The sequence below is a fragment of the Orcinus orca genome, chromosome 1, assembly GCF_937001465.1.
Source record: "Orcinus orca chromosome 1, mOrcOrc1.1, whole genome shotgun sequence".
NCBI classification, from domain to species: domain Eukaryota; kingdom Metazoa; phylum Chordata; class Mammalia; order Artiodactyla; family Delphinidae; genus Orcinus; species Orcinus orca.
In genome coordinates, this window is record NC_064559.1 from 37,077,050 (window position 1) to 37,094,913 (window position 17,864).

General features: G+C 37.3%; 1 protein-coding gene across 3 annotated transcripts in view; it reads left to right on the forward strand.

Annotated features, from left to right (window-relative positions):
* Positions 1 to 8,484: 8,484 nt before the first annotated feature.
* The window catches only part of CR2 (complement C3d receptor 2), a 34,183-nt gene continuing 24,803 nt past the window's right edge, over positions 8,485 to 17,864 (forward strand). For 2 of the 3 annotated variants that reach the window (XM_033410476.2, XM_033410477.2), the window contains exon 1: positions 8,485 to 8,640. In XM_033410476.2, coding sequence (XP_033266367.1) covers positions 8,583 to 8,640 — 58 coding nt within the window. In that variant the 5' untranslated portion in view covers positions 8,485 to 8,582. Of the gene's footprint in view, positions 8,641 to 14,647; positions 14,828 to 16,179; positions 16,280 to 16,706; positions 16,793 to 17,361; positions 17,761 to 17,864 lie in introns of all 3 variants that reach the window. The other variant, XM_004282412.3, reaches the window with a different exon arrangement.

The window sequence follows — 17,864 nt, forward strand, 5'->3', positions numbered from 1 at the left end:
TAGACCTGATGGTCTCAACGGAAATTTATATGTTCTATGTAACAGCAGCAGAATACACTTTCTTCTCAATATGGAACATCTCCCAGGATAGATCATATGTAAGCCAAGAACAAGTTAATAAATTTAAGAAGATTGAATTGATATCAAACATCTTTTCTGACCACAAAGACATGAAACCAGAAATCAATTACAAGAAGAAAAACTGAAAATTCCATAGGTATGTGGAAATTAAACATACTACTGAACAACCAGTGGGTCAAAGAAAAAAATCAAAATGGAAATTAAAAAATATCTTGAGACAAATGAAAATGGAAATAAAAATACCCAAACTTATAGGATGCAGTAAATGCAGTTCTGAGAGGGAAGTTCATAGTGATAAATGCCTATATCAAGAAGAAAGATCTCAAGTAAACAATCTAACCTACACCTCAACAAATTAGAAAAAGAACAAACACAGCCCAGAGTCAGCAGAAGGAAGGCAATAATAAATATCAGAGAGGAAATAAATAAAAGAGAGACAAAAAAAAAAGAGAAAAGATCATTGAAACCAATAACTGTTTTTTGAAAAGATAAAAAAAATTGATAAGCCTTTAGCCAGGCTCATAAGGAAAATAGAGAGAGGACCCAAATAAATAAAATAAGAAATGAAAGCAGAGAAATAACAACCAATACCACAGAGATACAAATATCATAAGAGAATACTACAAAGAATTATATGCCAATAAATTGGACAACCTAGAAGTTGACAAATTTTTAGAAACATACAACCTTCCAAAATTGAATCAGGAAGAAACAGACAATCTGAACATGCCAATCACTTGTGGTGAAATTGAATTTGTAATTTAAAATAACTTCCAGCAGACAGCTTCACAGGGGAATGCTACCAAATAGATAAATACCTACCCTCCTCAAACTATTCCAAAAAATTGCAGACTACAGGGCACTCCCAAGTTCATTCTATGAGGTCACCATGACCCTGATACAAAAACCAGACAAAGACACCACAAAAAAGAAAATTACAGGCAATATATTTGATGAATATAGATGCAAAAGTCTCAGCAAAATATTAGCAAACCAAATTCAACAATATATAAAAAGGATCATACACCATTATCAAGTGGAATTTATTTCAGGGATGCAAGGATGCTTCAATATTCATAAATCAGTCAATTTGATACACCACACTAACACAAGGACGAATAACCACATTATCACCACAATAGATGCAGAAAAAGCATCTGACAAAATTTAACTTCCATTCATGACAAAAACTCTCATTAAAGTTGGTATAGAAGTATATATCTCACATATGTTGGTACATATTTCAACATAATAAAGGCCATTTATGGCAAACCCACAGCTAACTTCATACTCAATTGTGAAATTGAAAGTTTTTCCTCTAAAATCAGGAACAAGACAAGGATGCTCACTCTTGCCACTTCTATTTAAACATAGTATTTATTTAGCAACAGCTACAGCAATCAGACAAGAAAAAGAAATAAAAGGCATCCAAATTGGAAGGGAAAAAGTAAAACTGTCACTATTTGCAGATGACATGATACTTTATATAGAAAACTCTAATATCTCCACCAAAAACTATTAGTGCTAATAAATGAATTTGGTAGAGTTTCAGAATACAAGATTTATATACAGAAATTTGTTGCTTTTCTATATACTAATAATAACCTATCAGAAAAAATAAGGAAACAATCCCATTTACAATTTTAAGAAAAAGAATAAAATAGCCAGGAATAATCTTAACCAAGGAGGAGGAAGACCCATACTCTAAGAATTATAAAACATTCATGAAGAAATTTGAAAATGATACAAGGAAATGGAAAGATGTCCCATGTTCTTGGATTAAAAGAATTAATATTATTAAAATGTCCATGCTACCCAGAATAATCTACAGATTGAATGTAATCCCTATCAAAATACCCATGATATTTTTCACAGAACTAGAAAAAAAATCTTAAAACAAATTATATGCCAAATCTTGAGAAAAAAGAACAAAGCTGGAGGTCTCATGCTCCCTGACTTCAGACTATACTAAAAATCTACAGTAATCAAAACTTCATGGTACTGGCACTAAAACAGACACATTGGTCAGTGGAACAGAATACAGCGTCCAGAAATAAACCCACACACATATGATCAATTAATCTACAGCAAAGGAAGCAAGAATATGCAATGGGGGAAAGACAGTCTTTTCAATAAGTGTGTTGGGAAAATTGGACAGCTACCTATAAAACAATGAGAATAGAACATTTCCTGACCCCATATATGAAATAAACTCAAAGTGGGTTAAAGACAATGAGAATAGAACATTTCCTGACCCCATATATGAAATAAACTCAAAGTGGGTTAAAGACCTAAATGTAAGACCTAAAACCATAAAACTAGAAGAAAACATAGGCAGAACACTCTTTGACATAAATTGGAGTGATATTTTTTTTGGATCTGTCTCCTAAGACAAAAGAAATAAAAGCATAAATAAACAAATGAGACCTAATTAAACCTTTTTCACAGCAACAAAATGAAAGGACAGCCTACTGAATGGGATAAAATATTTGCAAATGATATGACCAATAAGAAGTTAATATCCAAAATATATAAACAACTTATACAACACGATATTTAAAAAAAAAAATCAAAAAATGGGCAGAAGACCTGAATAGACATTTTGCCAAAGAAGATGTACAGATGGCCAACAGGCACATGATAAGATGCTCAACATCACTAATCATCAGAGAAATGCACGTCAAAACCACAATGAGAAATCACCTCACGCCGTCAAAAAGTCTACAAGTAAAAAAGGTTGGCAATTATGTGGAGAAAAGGGAACCCTAGTAAACTGTTGAGATTGTAAATTGGTGCAGCCACTGTGGAAAACAGTATGGAGATTACTCAAAAAACTAAAATTAGAATTGCCATATGATCTAGCAATTCCACTGTTGGGTATCAATGTGAGGAAAATGAACACACTAATTCAAAAAGATACATGTGCCCCAATGTTCATAGCAGCATTATTTACAATAGCTAAGATATGGAAGTGCCCATCAACAGATTAATGGATATCATTTCAAACATTTAATGCCATAAATTTCTCTCTACATGCTGCTCTAGTTCCATCCTACAATTTTTTATATATTATGCTTTTATTATCATTCAGTTTGAAAATTTTAAATTTCTCTTGAGATTTTTTTCTTTGACACATGGGTTATTTATAAGTTTTTTTATAGGTATCTAAACATTTGGTGATTTTCTGGGTATCTAATATTTATTGATTTCCAGTTTAATTTCATTGTGATCAGAAAATATATTTTCTAAGGTATCAATTATTTGACTTTTTTGAGACCTACTTTATGGATCAACATGTGGTTTATATTGGCAAGTGATACATGTGTGCTGAAAAAACTAATAGATTCGTTGCAGTTGGGTTATTTAGCAGTCATTTGGTGTTGTGTTCTTTGTTTTCACTTTTGTGCTTTTCATTAAATGCATGCACATTTAGAATGTTTGTTTTCCTGATGATTGTTTCTTTTAATATTATGTATATTCCCTCTTATGCTCTTGTGAAATTCTTTGCCTTGAAGTCTACTTTGTCTGATATTAATGTAGACATGCCAGTTTTCTTGTTGTTACTGTTTGCATGTTATAACTTTTCAATTATTTTACCTATCTTTGTCTTTATAATGCATTTCTTGCAGAAAGCATATGGATTTGCAATAAACTGATTTTCTAAGAAAAAAAACAGATGAATGGATAAAGAAGCTGAGTAATATGCAACGGAATATTACTCAACCATAAAGAAGAATGAAATTCAGTCATTTGCAGCAATGTGGATGGACCTACAGGGTATTATGCTTAGTGAAATAAGTCACACAGAGAAAGACAATTACTTTATGTTATCACTTATATGTGGAATCTAAAAAAATGAAACTAATGTATATAACAAAACAGAAACAGACTCATACATATACAGAACAAACTAGTGGTTACCAGTGGGGAGAGGGTGGGGGGAGGGGGGAGATAAGAGTATGGGATTAAGAGACACAAACTATCATGTACAAAATAAATAACCTACGAGGATATATTGTATAGCACAGGAAAATGTAGCCATTATTTTGTAATAACTTTAAATGGAATATAATCTATAAAAACATTGAATCACTATGTCATACACCTGAAACTAATATAATATTGTAAATCAACTATTCTTCAATAAAAATAAAATAGAATAAAGTAAAATGAAAAATAACTGTACAAGACACACATAAATGCAAAGATATTCTGTGCTTATGAATTAGAAGACTTAATATTGCTACACTATCCATACTACCAAAAGTGATCCACAGATTCAATGCAATCCTAATTAAAATTCCAATGGTAGTTTCAACATAAATAGAAAAAATGATCCCAAAATTCATATGAAGCCACAAAATACCCCTAATAGCCAAAGCAATCTTGAGAAAGTATAACAAAGCTGGAGGCATCACACTTCCTAATTTCAAACTATAAAGACAAAAATTCAGCTTTTTACTTTCCGGTGTAGGGAAAACCCCAGTTCTTCCCCACTATGTTTTTCTTTCTTGCGTGTCTCCTTTTCTTTTAATAGAACACTCCTTCTGACACTTCTGGTGACCAAATGTGTGGAGGATTTTCCTCACATCAAGCAATTCTCTGCAACACCTGCTGAGGTCCTACACTACAATTCTGATACTACCTACACAGAGATTGCATTAGATCTCACAGGTTAGGGGCTCAGTTCCACAAAACTGCCCCCTCACCCCAATTCAGATGTCAGTCAGAAGCCCAGTTAATTTCCTGTGGCCGTGACCAACTGACTATAGATTGGAGGTTACAAATACCCCCTCCTTGAGTCTGATAAATTTGCTAGAGCAGCTCACAAAACTCAGGGAAACACTTCCTTACATTTACCAGTTTATTAAAGGATATAATAGAAAATACAGATAAACAGCCAGATGAAGAGATACATAGGGCAAGGTCTGGGAGGGTCCCAAGTGCAGGAGCTTCTGTCCACACGGAGTTGGAGTGTGTCACCCTCCTGGTGTGGATGTGTTCACCAGCCTGGAAGCTCTCTAAGGCCATGCTATTGGGATTTTATGAAGGCTTCCTCATGTAGCTATGGTCAATTATTAACTCCATGTCCATCCTCTCTGGAGGATGCGGAGGGGAGGCAAAACTTCCAAGCTTCTAATCATGGCTTGGTCTTTCTCATGACCAACCTCAATCTGGATCCCATCCAGAGTCACGTCAAGGGAATAAAAGATGTTCCTCGTGCTCTTATCATGGGAATTTACAAGGGTTTTATGATTCCTGTGTCAGGGGTGAGGTCAAAGACAAATATCAGAACAAGAGATCCTCCTAGTACTCTTAACAGTTAGACAATTTCAAGGGTTTTAGGAGGTCTCTGCCAGGAACAGGGGGCAGAGACCAACATATATATTTTATAGTATCTCCTATGAACTATATTACAAAGCTATAAAAATCAAAACAGTATAATATTTGCATAATAACAAACACAAAGATTAATGGAATAGAACAGAGCACTCAGAAATATACCCACACATATATGCTTAATTAATTTACAACAAAGGAGCCAAGAATATACAATGGGGAGAGGACAGTTTCTTCAATAAAGGGTGTTGGTAAAACTGAACAGCCACATGCAAAAGAATGCAACTGAACCCCTATCTTACACCATACACAAAAATCAACTCAAAATGGATTAAAGACATGAACATAAGACCTGAAACCATTAAATTTCTGGAAGAAAGCATAGGGCCTAAGCTCCTTGACATTGGTCTTGGTAATTTTTTTTTTATTTGACACGAAAAGCAAAGGCAACATAAGCAAAAAATAAACAACTATGACCACATCAAATTAAAAACTTCTGCATAGCAAACATGAAAAAATGCTCAATATCATTAATTGTCAAGGAAATGCAAACCCAAACCAAAATGAGATATCACCTCACACCTGTTAGGATGGCTACTATCAAAAAGATAAGGGAAAACAAATATTGGAGAGGATGTGGATAAAAAGGAACTCATATAAATTATAAACTGGTGCACCTACTATGGAAAAAGAGTAGTTCCTCAAAAAATGAAAAATAGAACTGCTATATAATCCAACAATTCCACTTCTGGGTATATATCAGAAGGAAAAGAATCACTATCTTGAAGAGATGGATGAATAAGGAAAATGTGCCATATATATATATATATATATATATATATATATATATATATATATATATATATTCAGCCATAAAAGAGAATGACTCTTGCCATTTTTGATACCATGGATGAACTTTGAAGGCATTATACTAAGTGAAACAAGACAAGCAGGGAGAGACAAATACTGTATGATCTCATTTATATGTGGAATCTAAAAAAACTGAACTCATAAAAAGAGAACAGACTGGTGGTTGCCAAAGGTGGGGGGTGGGAATCAGGGAAAATGGGTGAAGGTGATTAAAAGGCACAAAATTCCAGTTATAAGACAAGTAAGTTCTGGTTATACAATGTACAGCAGGATGACTATATTTAACAATACTGTATTGTATATTTGAAAGGTGCTGAGAGAATAGATCTTAAAAGTTATTATCAGAAAAAATTTGTAACTATGTGAGGAGATGGATGTTAACTCAACTTACTGCGCTAGTCATTTGCAATATGTACATATATCAAATCATTATGTTGTATACCTTAAACTAATACAATGTTATATATCAATGATATCTCAATAAAACTGGAAAGAATTAAAATAAATATATCAGTTACCCCCCAAAATTAATCTCATCCAAAAACATCCTTACAGAAACTCTCAGAATAATTTTTGACCATATATCTGGACACTCATAGCCCAGTCAAGTTGACATAAAATTAACCATCATAGTATCCAACAGGATATTGTGGAAGTAATACAGTGTGAATTCTGAGAATAGGTTTTAAATGACACTGAGGCTTCTGCCTTTCTCTCTTGTTCTACAGGAAGCCAGCTGCCATGTCACAAGACACTCAAATAGTCCTAGGGCAAGGTCCTCCTGGTGAGGATATCCGGCCTCCAGTCTACAACCATGACAGTGAGTCATCTTAGACTTGGATCCTCCAGTGTCAGTCAAACTTTCAGATGACTGTAATTCTGGCCAATGTCTGCACTGCAACCTCCTGAAAGATCCCAAGCCAGAACCACCTTGCTTAGCTTCTTTTAAATTCCTGACACCCAGAAACTGTGTGAGATAATACATGTTTATTCTTGCTTCAAATTAATAAGTTTAGGGTAATTTGTTCCATGCAATAGATAACTGATTTAAAAGTCATTCTACAAAAATAATTGCTGTGTACTCTTCAAAAATGTCAAGGTCAGGAAAACAGAAAAGACTTAGGATCTTTACCAGATTAAATGAGAAAAAAGACAATCAAGTGCAATGCATGATCCTAGAATGATCCTGGACCAGAATAAAAGGGAGGGTGTGTGTTCGTGTGTGTGCACGTGCGGGCACCCGCCCGCCCGCACGTGTTTGCTATAATAAGGAATATTAGATGATTGGAGAAATCTGTACAATCTGTCCCTTATGTAATATGTTAATTTCCTCTTTTTGATCATTGTACTGAAATTGTGTAAGACTATGCTCTTGTTTTTAGGAAATACATACTAAAGTATTTAGAAGAGGGGTATCATGCTTGTAACTCATCTCGAAGAGTTCCAAAGTAAAAAATTATATAATTATACTTATGTACACATATAAATTATATGTGTATATATCTAGATCTCTCTCTATATATAACTATACTATAGCTATTTATCTAGAAATAGAGATGGAGAATGATAAAGAAAATACAGTAAAATGTTAACATTTGGAGAATCGAGTGATGGGTGTATAGGGATTCTTTGTATTATTTTTGCAACTTTTCTGTAGTAATTACTTCAAAAGAAAAAGAAAAGAACAGCAGAGCTGGTTGCTGTTCCTAAGTTTCCTTTGTAAATAAACGGTTTTCAAACGGAGGGTTGGAAACATTAATAACTTTTGAAATGAATTTAGCGAATCCAAACCAGAATTTTCAAGAGAGAGGGGGAGGGGAGTGAAGGGGAAGGGAGGGAATGGGAGGAAAGGGGAGGAGTGGAAAGGAAAGGCGTTGATAATAGAATAGAACAGAATAGAATAGAATGGAAGCGAGCGTTGTACATTAGTAAAGCCAGTACTATTTTGTTTCAGTTCTCCAGAGAGACAAAAGTGGATGCACTGGGTGGCGTGGTCAAAAACGTTGGAAAGCCACTGCACTGACGAGTAGAGTCTGAGCCAAAGACTGAATCAGAGTTCTTCTGCCCGCCCGCCCCCGGCCAACCCCTCGCCCGCTCTGCAGCCCTCACCGCGTGGTCCCGCCCCCAGCAGCCAGCAGGTGCGCGCTCAAGCTAGCACGTGGTGCCAGACACTACTTAAGGGCCCACCTTCCCCTGCTTGCAGCTGCCCCCTTCTCCAGCCCTGTCATCTCGGAGCTGCCGGAGGCTTGCGGGTCTCAGACGCATCCAGCCGCTGGGGCTGCAGCCTTGGCATGGGCGCCTCGGGTCCGCTCTGGGTTTTCTTGGCTTTCGCCGTGCCAGGGGTCCTCGGTGAGCTGGGAATGGGAGCACGGAGGTAGGGACGCGTCTGGGGCTGGGACGGACTCTGTGCCGCGATGCAAAGGAGACAGGCAAAAGTTAGAAGGCGGGGAAGTCTTGCATGCCTCGCTCGCTTTGGGGGACCCCGAGATCTCTTGGTCCTGAACGTCCCCGCTCGCTCCTCCTGGGCTGGGACCACTAGAATTGCAGGCTGCATCAGAGACGCACTATGTGATCTGCACTATGTGATCTGCCCAGTGTGGCTTGTGGCGTGGCGTGCCCGCTCTGTGCCCTCCGGGCTCCCCGCCCCCGGGACTCAGCAGGTGCTCAGCGCTCTGGGTCTGGAGGTCTTTGAGCTCTAACGCCCGGACACGTATCCGAAGCCTACTCGTGCTGAGTGCATGCGAATCTGTTGCATGCTCCGCTAGGCGCGGGAGTTTCTGTGCACACTGAACTCCCTCCTGCCTGGTAAAAGCAGCACAGCCTCCTGCTGCCTTCCCAGAATAAGAATAATGTCTGATCCCCAGGCGTGGGTCTAAACGACAAACATCTGGAGTTATTTAGAAAAGTTGATACGTGAATAAAAACTGCAGTTCTTTGTGTTATTTACCTTCTGTAATGGTAAGAGCTCCAGAAGGTGTCATTAAATGTTTATTATAATTTTCTTCCTTCAGACTGGCTTAATTTTAAAGAAGTATTGTAATTTTTAAAGATTGGAGTCTCTAAGTGATAAGATAGGTATAACTTTTTAATAATTTTCAGAGTACATTGGATTCCCAGTTTATTAAGAAGTTTACTGTATACAGACCTCAATACTGTGTGACTTTTGGCAAGTCATTTTGCTCCCTCACCTCAGTTTCTTCATCGGTAAAATGAAACTAGAGATAAGCAGCCCTACCCTTACTTGGCTGCCCTGAATATCAGATGAAATTAGGCAAATGAAAGTTAGATGTTGGATGTCACTACTAGATGCCAGTAATAAGACGACTGTCTGGACCTGTTTTGATGGAGTCAGCATTTAAGCTTGACCACGCCCAGCTTGTTAAGAGACAGTGCATACGTTTGTTCTATTACAGTTCACTTTGTCTGCTTCCTGACATTCAACTTTATCCTGACCCTTAACTGAACATTTCCCCAAACCATTATCTTCATCTCTCTCTCTCCTGCATATTAACTCTTTGAACAAACACTTTCACAGCATTCTCTAACACCTCCGTGTGTCACAGTTCCCGACCTGACTTCTTACCAGAATTCCATTCCTTTTTCTAAATTTCAGAGAGGATGCTATCAATTGAAAATAACTTCTTTTCCAGTCCTGTCAATTCATTGTACCCTACAAGGATGCCAGAGCATCCCCTTCCAGTACCAGAGCAGGACCACCCTTTCGGTCATTTAACTCCAGATGCACGAAAGATCAGGTCTACCTTTCTGTCGACTGTCACAGCTAATGTGCTTCTGTTGTTTGTCTTATTCTTACACCAATATTCTAACCATATTCATTATGATTACCTTTGTAACAACCTCCTCTCTTATAGGTAATTCTGATACCAGTCTTTAACTTTTCCAATGGTGAAAACTAAAATTTAAAAACATTTTTTTTCATTATTCCACTCCCTTGCTCAAAAATCTAAAAGGGCTTCCTACTGCCTTTGGAATTAAAAAAAAAAATCTGTCTTCAGCCTTTCAATCCTTTGGTAATTGGCTCTCACCTAAGCATGCCCCTCCTGATTCCCCACTGCTTCCTATCACAAATGCACTGCTCATCTTCTTGCCTGACTGACACCCCAAAGTCCTTTGCTCATGCTATACCCACGCCCCCTCCTGACTTTTGCATGATGGTTTGATTTACATATATTGTGGAATGATTACCATAGTAAGTTTAGTTAACATCCATCATCTCATATAGATACAATAAAAAGAAAAGAAAAATTTTCTCCTTGTGATGAGAACTCTTAGGATCTACTCTATTAACAATTTTCCTATGTATCATAAAACCATGTTAACTATAATCATCGTGTTGGACATTGCATCACTAGTATTTATTTTTCTTATAACTGGAAGTTTGAACTTTTTGACCACCTTCCTCCAATTCTCTCTCCTCCCACTCCCTGCCTCCAATAACCACAAATCTGATCTTTTTTCCAAACTTTGTCTTTTTGTTTTTAGATTCCACATAAAAGTGAGATCATACATTATATGTATGTCTCTGTGTGACTTATTTCACTATTTCACTTAGTATAATGCTTTCAAGGTCCATCCATGTGGTTGCAAGTGGTAGGATTCCCTTGTTTTCTTAATGGCTGAATGATATTCCATTGTATATATTCATCCACAACTTCTTTATCCATTCATCTATTGATGGACACCTAGGCTGTTTCCATGAGTTGGCTATGTTTCCATTTGTAAATAATGCCACTGTGAACATGGGGGTGTAGTTATCTTTTCAAGTTAGTGTTTTCATTTCCTTTGTATATATCCCCAGAAGTGGAATTGCTGGATCGTATGGTAGTTCTGTTGTTAATTTTTTGAGGAATCGTGGCGCCTTTTAAAAATACAGGTTTCTGGGTTCCATCTCACCTTCCAGAGATTCATATGTTTGGGGTGGGGGTGGCCCAGGAAGCTGAGATTTAACAAGCACTCTGGGAAATTCTGAAGCAAGTGTCTTAAAGAGCAAATTTCCTTCTCAGAGTGTTTTCATTTTTCTCCTTTTATCTATTTGCATAAGCCAATTCAAATTTCCTGTGCTCTTAAATTTCACTCTTGCCTTGACTGACTGCCTCACCTTAACCAACACTAAGAAAATTAAATCATCAAGTAGGAATTCCCTTATTTTCCAATCATCTACCTCCATCTGAGATCAGATCTTTTTCTCTCCTCTGGTTAAAACCTGCCAAGGGCTACCCATCACATTAGGACAAAATCCATGCTCCTTAACCTCAACTCCAGGCCTCTGCTTCTCTGAAGTTCTCTGTACTCCTCCCTCACTGATTCTTCTCCAGCCACACTGGCCTTCTTTCTATTCCTTAAGTGGAGTCATGTTTGTTTAGCTATGCACTAGGTGTTCCTCTCTTAAAATGCTCTTCTATGGGTCATCCCTTACCTGTCTCCTCAACATTCAGATCTCAGCTCCACTGACACTTTTCTGTGACGCTCTGACTCTTACCTGAAGTAGTCTATTCCCCAGGTCACTCTCTATCACATAACCATGTTTTATTTTCCACAGAGCACCTATCATCATATAAAACCTTCTTATTCATTTACTTGCTTGTTCCTTCACTGGTATACAAGTTCTATGAGATCAAGGCCTTTATCTGTCTTTAATGCCTGATGAATCTCAGTACATGGTATCACCATCAACCAAGTCGCTCAAGTCAAAAGCCTAAAAGTCATTACTGAATCCTCCCATTCCCTTAGCCCCACATTTAAGTACAACAGTCACCCATTTCTCACTGTCTCCTTGTGCTCAAGCTTCATTATTTTGGTCTAAGCTACTATAATAGCTTCCAGACTGCACTCCCTACTTCTGAAAGTAAAAGTCCAGTCCATTCTCCATCCAATTGCCAGACTATATTTTTAAAAAGTTAAATCAGGCCATGTGACTCTCTTGCTTGAACTCTCCAGTGACTCCTACCCAGAATAAGATGGGGACATCTTCCTGTGGACTAAGAAGCCCTGTGCAATCCTACCTTCTGGGCTTTTTAACTCGATTCCATTTCACTCTGATCACTAAGTTCCAGCCACACTTGCTTTCCGTTTATCCCTAAAGCATAGTAAATCCATCCCTGCTGTTAGGCTTCTGCCTAAAATGCTTTTACCCAGCACTTTACCTGTCTGGCACCTTCTTATCCTTCAGTCATAACTCAAATGTCTCCTCTTCATAAGCCTTCTTTAACCATCATAACTGAAGTCGTATGCCATCCTGTCCCCTCCTTTTTCCAATGCATTCATTTTGTTACATCACCCTGTTTATTTCCTTTACCTACCATCTATTTATTTATTGGTATTTACTTATGGTCCCTCTCCCTCTATTGGAATATAAATTCCATGAATGTGAGAGCCCTGTGTCTAATGTTCACTGATGCATATTCTGTGCTTAAGACAGTATCTTGGTTCATATGCACACCCATCATTCAAAAATGATCAGATAGACAGGAAACCCAGTGTTATGTTATCTGATCATAGTAATTCTCATTATCAATAATAATATTTCCTCCTACCTGCTATCTCACCTAAATTTCAGGGTTATTTTGATCATCTTGTATATTTGTTCTTCATTCATTTCAAATGTATTTCTAAGCCAGTCCAGGTAAATCCCCTTAGACACAAATAAAGAGTTAAATGTATTTCTGTTCTCTAGAAAGTCCTTTGCCTAGTTACTGTTAACATGGTTCAAGGGATGTGTATGTCAATGTTTTGTCACTATATTCTATTTTAGATCCAGTCATGATCTACACTGATGTTTACTCCTGATTTTAAAAAGATGTGAAGAGGGTCCAATGACTCTTAAGAAAATTAATGTTACTTAATGGTTCATAGGCTAACTTTCCCTTTTCTGATATGGAAGAGAACATGATTGCTGGAAATTCTGTCCTGTGACCTGGAATTTTGGCAATATCATTACTAATAAGAGCTGGTGTCCCCCGAGGGAGAGATGTCCCTAAGTCTCATTGAAGATAAAAATTTCCCATTGTTTCTCATCCAGAAAGTATGATTCTTATCTCCTTTCACCTTCTACTTTTTTTGCTTCAAGATCTTGGTTACTTCTCGGTCCATGTCATCACTATTGATTAAATCTTGTAAACCCAAATTGGTTTTCAGATTGTGGAAAATTATTTAGGATTGTTCTTATTCACATTGGATAATTACAGGTTAAATCATTTGATTAGGGTGAATTAGTACAAATAATGGCAGAGTCGTGAAGTTGGTCTTCATTGAGGTCAAACCCTGACTTTCCCTATAGAGTCTTGCTGTTTTGAGAAAGTATGCATTTGGAAACATTTGTAGGTGTTAATGGAGGAAACCAAAGGAGTTGAGGAAAGAAATAGGAGACCTACAGTGGGATCTGGGTCCCAACAGTAATGGCTATTCTTAGATCCTGTCCATATGACTTCTCCAACAGAAGTGTTGGGCCACAAAAAGGCTGGGTCTGGCCACAACTTTGGGAGTTCTGTGTTTACCTTTGTGTCAGTTAGTCCATGTTTGTTCTTTGACATACACCTGTATCAGTTTCAGATTTGTTTGAAAAAGGAGATTTATAAATTTGATATTCAAATATACCACCATTCTGGAGTTGAAACTTGAACTCTCTTTCATACCTAGAAAAATTCTTTTCCAGGTACATCCTCAAGTATCTGGGTGTTACAGTTTCTTACCCATCTCCTAGAATAAGATTTGTTTCATCTTCATCATCATCATCATAATTATTTTAAGTCACAGAGAAGTGTCTTGAAAAAACTGGCTCCTTTTATCTGGTACCCATCAGGAAGTATTAACTCTTTTGGGGGTATATTACTCTACTAGGTTAATGGAATAAAATAATAAAGAATAAAAAACAACCCTATTTTCTTCTTGCTAGGACCTAAAGGTTTAATGACTAAGATAGTAATGTTAATTCATTAAAGTAATTTTAGAGGATCATACATGTGATGAGCTTTCAAGGTCTGATATACTTGTTTCCTGTGCTTTTCCAGAAAAGTTTTTACTTATAAGGTTTTAGTTTTTATTTATGAGGTTGTAAGAAGATAGAACAACTCCAGGGCCTTTATGGAATTTTACTAAAAAATGATTTTCTCCAGCTCTTCTTCTGAAGTCTATCCTAAAATGCCTTTGAACTCCCGAGCTTATTTCTCTTGCATTCAATATGCATTCATACCGCAATATCTTCTTTGACCCAGAAAATATTGACATCTTGGGTTTACTGTCTAAAGATCAAAGTTGTCATTGTAACTGGTGACAAAACAAGCCGAATAGAGATTTTAGTCTCTCTTAGTTTTGATATTCCTGTGGTCTTTGTCTCTAGGTCAGTGTAAGTTCCTGCCAAGGTATCCTTTTGCTAAGCCTAAAATTCAGAGTGATCAGTCTGAGTTTGCTGTTGGGACAACTTGGCAATATGAATGTCTTCCTGGGTATGTCAAGAGGTCATTCTTTATCACCTGCCTAGAAACCTCCAAGTGGTCAGATGCTCAGCCAGTCTGTAAACGTGAGTAATCAGTAATAGAAGAATCTTTGGGTCTATAGCATGTCTCTATGGGCTAACCTATTATTTTCAAGATAAAAGATGAGAAAGTTAGTAAGTAATCTCAAATGAAAAGGGCTCCTAGGTTCTCCATGTTTTCTTTTATTCCTAAGGGTATTAAGTATCAGGTATTGGGGTTAAGTCGCACAGCTGGCCAACCCTGTTTATCCTATAATCTTCATGACCTTGTTCTATGGTCTCTGTACTGTGTTACAGTGATCTTAGAAGTTAGTATACAAGGAATATTAGTTTCACCTCATATTAGTTTTCACCCAACTCAATTCAAGAAATATTTTTGAGTAACCACTGGGTATGAAGCGTTAGGCTAGATGGTGGGGCTTGGAAGAGATATAAAAATTAATCTGCTAGTCTCTGTCATTGAGGAAGTCCTATGTTATTTGTAAAGACTGATTTTTAAACAAATACTGTACTATGGTGTAATTTCTTTTATTTATAGAGATAAAATTTTATGATATCATAGAGAAGTAAATAATAAGTACTATCTAGAAGGATAGAGAAATCTAGGCATTACAGACAGAGGAAACAGCATATGCCAACGCATAAAGGTATGGAAGAATATGATGTCTCTGGAAAACAGAAAAATTCAGAGTGGTTAGAATATAAGGTGCATGATGAGGAATAGTAGTTGATTAAGTGTATTGGAGTTTAAGTGTGGTGGGCCATGCATTCTTTTCCAATAAACAATGGTAATCATTGTAAGTTTTTGAAAGTGGGGAGTGGCGTGACCACATTTGTACTTCTGAAAGATAATGTGTGCAGCAGCATAGAAGATGTGCTGGACCAATGGCGACCAGCATTAGAAAGGTAAATTTTATTACTCGATGATCCAATGAGAGATTATAGTGGTGGCAAAATAGTTGGCTTGGAGAGAGATTTCTGGAATCCAGTCATGAAAACTTGGTGATCTATTGAATTAAGGACAGGGGGTAGAGAAAATGAGTTACAGATAGGAAATGATGACTGTGAGTTTTTTTTGTTTTAAGCCATAAGACTTGGTAGATGTTGCCATCAACTGACAGAATATAAAAAGGGGAAATAGAGATTATAAATTATGGCTGACTACAAATAATGTTTGCATCCATGCTCAGAAACATAGACTACATGCATTAAACAAATAGTGTTATGGTGTTGACTGATCCTTTGGAAGACAGAAGTTTTGTAAATGCCCCAAATTTCTTTGAATAAACATAAGTAGACTACTCAGCAAGTCCAGTCAGGTTGGAATTTAATGTAAAACACAAAACATCCCCCAAATCCCAGTCCCAAATCCTGTTTTGTCTTGTTCTCCCTTATAGGTAAATCATGTGTGAGTCCTAGAGAACTCCTCCATGGCTCTGTCCTTGCACCCAGGGGTATCGTGTTTGGGTCAACAATTACATATTCTTGTGATAAAGGGTGAGTCGCCAGGAGACATCTCCAGAGTACATGGATATTAGAACACTAGTTTCAACCCGAAATCACCCATCTTCCAAAAGAGAGCTGAGTAATTGCCACCCACCCTTAACCATAGATAAGTAAAAAGAGAATCACCTCTCTGATCTGCTCCAGAGGCAACTCTTCAGGATTACCTAGTAGAGAGGATCCCTAGAAGAGAAAAAGATTTGGGCTATTCTTCTTCCAATTTTAAATCTTCAGTGTTACTGACCAGGAGGTCAAGTTTCATTTGTCTTTAGGTTGTTGAATCTTTTGTATGAGTCCTTAATCTGTCACCATTATTTGTCATATATGATATTCTATTCTTTGCCATTCTTTCAGTGGGAAAAGAACTAAGCTTTCCTAAAATGTCCAGCTGGGAGATGATCACTCATCTCTTTGTCTTTAGATATCGACTCATTGGTGACTCCTCTGCCACATGTATTATCTCAGACAATATTGTAACCTGGGATAAGGAAATGCCTTTTTGTGAATGTGAGTAGAATTTTCCCTTTATTGCACCTAGGTAATTCCTCTTGTCCCCCTCCAAAGAGAAAGTGGGCATCTACACATCAAAATAAGTACCCAGGTGGGTTACACTTGGCTTGAGTAGTTCTGAACACAGATCTGTGGTTTATCTTCTTCCATGCCCCCAATCCCATTACACATTCCTTTGCTTATTGTCTTTTGATGATACATTATCTCATAGTGAATAAGTGCTCAAATCTAAAATATGCCACAAGATTACACACTGCTAACTTTAATCCATGCAAAACGTTCGCCAACCTAGGTGCCTGTTTATAACAGTTTATCTGTACTTTGGGGTTCAGGACTGGTGACCAGATCAGATTTTTGTGGGTTTTTATCAGGCCAGTTCTGTGTATCTTCCTACCTTGCTACTTCCCATTTAGAACCATCTTTGAGATGAGGATACAGAATTTCAATAATAGGGGTTAATTGTAGGCTAAGTGGAAGTTTGGTTTGCAAGAGTTAAGACAAAATTCCCAGAAGGTATAATATTTAAATGCCTTCTCTCTTTTCCTATGTACCCCATCCTCCCCAAGCTATTCCTTGTGAGTCACCCCCAGCCATCTCCAATGGAGGCTTTTACAGCAGCAGTAGCGAGGACTTTTACTATGGAATGGTGGTTACTTATAAGTGCCATGTTGGACAGAATGGGAAAAAGCTGTTTGACCTCGTGGGTGAAAAGTCAATATATTGCACCAGCAAAGACAATCGAATTGGCATCTGGAACAGCCCTCCCCCTCGGTGTATTCCTGTAGTCAAATGCCCAATTCCAGAAGTTGAAAATGGAATTATGGAATCTGGATTTAGACGCTCATTTTCCTTAAATGATTCTGTGATGTTTAAGTGTAAGCCCGGCTTTACCATGAAAGGCAGCAACACAGTATGGTGCCAACCAAACAGCAAATGGAACCCTCCACTGCCAAGGTGCTTCAAGGGTGAGTTGGGCTGAAACTTTGGGGACATAGAAATAAATTGAGACTTTGGGAGGAATAGATACATGGTACCTATGAGAAGAGGAGGATAAAGACAGTGTATGTAG